The sequence below is a fragment of the Engraulis encrasicolus genome, chromosome 18 (genome assembly GCF_034702125.1).
Source record: "Engraulis encrasicolus isolate BLACKSEA-1 chromosome 18, IST_EnEncr_1.0, whole genome shotgun sequence".
NCBI lineage: Eukaryota > Metazoa > Chordata > Actinopteri > Clupeiformes > Engraulidae > Engraulis > Engraulis encrasicolus.
In genome coordinates this window covers 1430001-1435000 of record NC_085874.1, presented here as the reverse complement: position 1 = coordinate 1435000, position 5000 = coordinate 1430001, and the positions used below count along the sequence as shown (strand labels likewise).

The following is a 5000-nucleotide window of genomic DNA, read 5'->3' as shown; positions in this document are numbered from 1 at the left end:
CATTGATACAAGATAGTAAAATAGTGGAAATGCTGTGTGCTATCCTGCACAATCTTTCATTTCTGGCGGATTGTGGCATTATTGTGCATGGCATTCAGGCCCGTTTCTAGGATTTTGGGGGCCCTAGGCAAAGGGGTTGTCGGGGCCCTAGGTCATTTTTTGGGGGGCGGGGGGGAATCTCCTGACGGGGCAGCCACGGCGCCAGAATTTCTGTTTCGGATGGGCCAGACCATTTTTGGATGGCACTCCAGTCATTAGCACAACTGTAGCCTACCAATACAACATCATGTCACATGGAAACATAATAAAACAAACAAGTCACCTTAGACAGAGTTGTGGCTATGCAGGGCAACACATGCATGAAGGGCAATGAATGCATTAAGAGCATGCATACACCAGCATTTTTTCGGTGAGGAAATGCAATCTAGGTAGGCCTATTATGATAACTAGTCCCTCCAGTTCATTTTATGAAACTTTATGAAGAAAGACCTGGGAAAATATAGCCCATTCCATTCAGTAGGCTCATCTCAAATGAAAGTAGGCCTATATGGCCCAATCAGGGTTTTTTTTTTTTTACCCTACCACGAAAATCATGATCTGCATTGCCAATCACAAATAAAGAATGGTCTAATCTTTCCAACCACTTTGAGAATCTAACCAAGGGTGCTCCATTTGTGCAAAACGAAATATTGACAATAGGCGTAGCCTACAGTTCAGAAACTCAAGGCTGAGAAACGAATGAGCAGGCACAGTGGGGTTGGGGGGATGTGATATTAAGCCAGAATTCTGTAACCAAGCCAAGGGGGGTCTTCCCGACCATATAGCCTATTTTTTCGTATTGCATCCATCACGCACTTGAAAATACAATCCAAATGATTGTGTTATTAGTAGTACCGCAGCAAACACGAATAGGCAGCGACCAAGGATCACTGAACAACCTCCGCGGTTGACAACTGTGTTATAGGGACCAATATCCCGGTGTCCTTACCTTGCGTTGTCTTGACCGCAGAATGTATCCCAACCTCCACGCGTTTCCACAATCATGGTCCCAAATTCCAATGTGTAACCCCACATATAGGCCTAGTAATAGCAAGAAATGGACTATTGTGCTACAATTTAGCTATCCTTCTCATCGCACTTGTGACTCCTGTTATCCGATAGGCATTACATTGTTCATTCGTTTCTTCTTGCGTTTGTCCACATCCAAAACAGTTCCGTGTCGAGAAAGGGCGCGTTATTGAACAATCGACGTTTGCAGTGCTTACAGCACGTGGATGTTTTTGAAAACATATGTAACTGTAAATGAAGCATCTCGCTGTCTGTGCGATGTCAACTGGCCTGGGACAGTCTGGTGGTTTGGCAGCAGTACAGAGAGTAGCCTAATGTGTCGTCTTCAAGATAAACTTTTATTATAAAAGCAACTGTCTCCAAAAATGTAATGTAAACTGGCGTCTGCGTAACATCCAGTGAGAGAGATTGTGTCGCTCCATTTTCAGTTTGTATCTGCGTGGAATATGATGCTTGAACCAATTGGAAGGGGGCCCCCTCCAGATGGGGGTACTTTGACTATATTGTCGATGCGCTCGCTGTTCGGCAATTGACATTTTCACGTTGTCGCTGATGCAAACCTATTGGAAGGGGGGCCCCTCGAGCAAGGGGGTATTAGGGAGGCGCTGTCGCTTCCCTCGCAGCAGAGCCCTTCATACAGGCGACGGTGCCATATTATGAAGCTATTTAAAATCGCTAAAATTGCTGTTGGGTACATAACCTGTCGTCCTTGGGGGCCCCACCTACTCGGGGGCCCTAGGCAACTGCCTACATTGCGTACCTTAACGCAACGGGCCTGATGGCATTTTGTCTCTCAGTCAATTTTTTTTTACTCAGGCCAGGTTCCAGTGTAATTGAGTAAAGTACTTGGGTCAAAATGTACTCAAGTACAAGTAAAGGTATTAATTTAAAAATTTACTTAAAAAGTACAAAGTAGGCCTATTCATAAAAGCTACTCAAGTACAATATTGAGTAAAAGTAATAAGTTACTTTTCCACCCCTGTGATTGGTTGATGACGATTGGTTGTGAAAACAGAAACTGTATCGACTGCACTGTAAACTGTAAATCTCCCATCCAATCAGCGTTCATCTCATTGGACAACTCTCTACAAAATGGTAGAACAAGGGCAGAACAGAACAGAACAGAGCAGAACAAAACAAATCGAAACAAAACAAACATTTGCCGCTAGGTTACACCTGTCTAAGCTAAAGCGCTCAGCACCCTTTTTTTTCTCTCCTTCTTCTGAGGAAACAGGGCACGACCTCCCTGCCTCCAACTGAGTGGCTTTTGCCAAAGTGTCATATTACCCCCATATTTATCTCTTCAATTATAAAGGCTGACCCACAGCGAAAGTGTGACTAACGCAGTGGAACCCGCCGTGTTGGCCTGGTCTCCATGGCAACGCAACCCTGTCCTGTCGAGTACACACTGTGCCCTGTGGTATGTGGGAAGCAAACCGAGGCTGATGGTCCATAACAACGGGAAACGCAGAGCTTCCTAATGGCCAAAGGCACTGGTAAACTATAGGAGCAAGCAAGGGGAACTCAAACACCTGAATGTCGATGCAATAGTGTACTTTTATTGCATATTTACAAAATAAATAAAAGAGTTACCCGAGTGAAGTGTGCAAACGTTTCGGTCACAGTCAGACCATCCTCAGTGCACTGGTCCAAACCTCAAGGCACTGGTAAAAAAGTGGTATTCTACAGTATATGGTAGGCCTATACTATAGTCAGATGGTGCAGCAAACAATGTGATGTGTGAAGAGACATTCCAAAATGATGCTGTCCTACGGTTGACTTGCTGTTGCTCTTTATATGAGCACACCAGAGGACATTTCTATTATTTTCTTAAAATGGACAGACTAGTGGTGGACAGACGTGATACTTTGACATGAACGGGCCAATCAACAGAGGCGCGCAACTAACTTCAGTTAGGCCAAGGATGCCGTACGAGAAGCCGCACAGAAGAAGCCGCAACAGGAAGTGCTCAAAGTTGAACTATGACATTAAAGCAGAGACAGTTGACACCATTGCCTGTCTTTGATGAAAGTGTGCATGCGTGCGTGCGAGCGTGTGCCCGTGTTCAATATACAGATCATGGAATGTTGGCAGGCACTAAATTAGCAAGTTGAATTCACAATTCAATACAAAGCATTCAAACATGTCCTTACATTCTTCACACAGGTTGAGTTTGGAGAGGTTACGGCCGTCATAGGCCTCTTCGTAGAAAGGGCCGCTGTCCCGGTCTTGGTAGGTGCTCAAGTACATGGCCTTGTTCTCCATCCTAAAACAGAAGACATGAAGCAGAAATCAAGTGTAAGTGTTAGTTCTGGCGTGGTAGCTGTCAGAACAATAGCACAATGGGCAAGACATTGACAGGGCCGCGCATATTGTCAGCCAAGTTGACATTAGGGCCCCCACCGCCAACACAGAAGGGCCCTGGGCCCTGGGGCAAATGCCCTGCTCGCTCCCCCTATGGTTCCGCCCCTGCATGGCAGTCAAGAAGCTTGCCGCTTCTCCCCACCTCAATGCCATCACTTGTGTCCAACACTTTGGTTCCATCACTCAATTTCCATCACTAATTGATCCAGGTATATCGCCTCAACTGATCATCTTTCTTCCCTAGCGATTGGCCATGCACCGCCGTTGGCACATCGTTTACTGTAAATCTTAGCCTGTTCTCCTCAACCGTATGCTGCTTGGGTTTTGCTACCCATCTCCTCTCCTGCTTCACCTTGTTGTGTATGACATGGCATGTTGTCTTGTCATGTTGCCCGGCTCTGTTCATGGGCAATGTTGCCAGATGTGTCTGATCAAATCCCGCCTAAAAGGTTCTCGAAAACCGCCAAAATGTGCTAAATTCCGCCCAATTTCAACAAATTGCATTGACTTCTATGGGCCCGAAACAGCAGAAAAAAACGACAAATGGCCAATTTTCCCCATTGACGGCCATCCCAAGTAGCCCAATTGGCAACACAGGCAATCTGGTAACACTGTTCATGGGGGGGGGGGGGGGGGCACATCTATGTCTCCCTGTCCTGCTGGGGTGAGAATTCCCTAACTGCTGCTGCCCCCTGACTCATGGTGCTCATGGAAATAGGGGGACTCTTCTGAACAGAGCCAAATGTAACTCATAATTTACAATACAGAAATGTTATTCACAATATTCTCTTGTGTTTCTTGATAAAAATGGTTCAGATAGATTTTGTTTCATTGATCGTCGTCACTATTTATACGGGTCCAGTGTCACGGTTTGAGTACATCAAGATGTTGCATCAAAGAAGGGGATGAAAAAGATATACATGAAAACAGGAATTGTCAGAATGCTTTTAAGGGCCCTGCTCTGACAGAGGAGAGAGGCCCTTTGAAAACACTACTCATGTGAGTGAGGGGTGGAGAGGGAGAGGGAGAGGAGGGCCTCCCAAAATTGTATTCTTTCCCCCGGGCCTACATTTTCAAGCAGCACCCCTGGACAGATTACTACATGGGCCTACCAGGCCCAGGCCCAGGGGCCCAAGAGTCCAGGAGGCCCTGAAGCCCAAGCCTCTATATTTCCATTCTCACATTGCAATAAAATCACACTTATATCTAGACACACTCTGAGAGTGCAGACCTCCGCCAAAGAAGCTGTTTGATAGAAAAATGTACTATGTTACACCCTATTTTTATTTTAAGGCTTTCTTCCTTCTTGTTGTGGAGTTAGAAACTGGAATGTCAAAATTCGCCCTGTCTACAATTCAATTTGTGGTCACCAGGGGCGTTTAGATTTCTAGGCTAGCAATGGTGACGAATCTTTAAAAAATGTCTGCAATTCAATTTGCAGTCAATAAAGGTGTCTAGACTTCTATCTTTAAAAAGAGTGAAGAATCTTTTAAAAAGTCCTGGTTCTGGTTCATGGTCCGGATCACCACCAGAATGTAATTAATCACTTGTTCCTTGGGTGATTACCA

At 45.4% G+C, this 5000-nt stretch overlaps 1 protein-coding gene across 1 annotated transcript in view; it reads right to left on the bottom strand.

The window, feature by feature from the left end:
• Positions 1 to 5000, bottom strand: part of scara5 (scavenger receptor class A, member 5 (putative)) — a 97648-nt gene that overhangs the window by 85714 nt on the left and 6934 nt on the right. Inside the window, exon 2 of the mRNA XM_063222754.1 lies at positions 3222 to 3334. Within this exon, the coding sequence (XP_063078824.1) occupies positions 3222 to 3333 (112 nt within the window). The 5' untranslated portion in view covers position 3334. The remainder of the gene's footprint in view (positions 1 to 3221; positions 3335 to 5000) is intronic.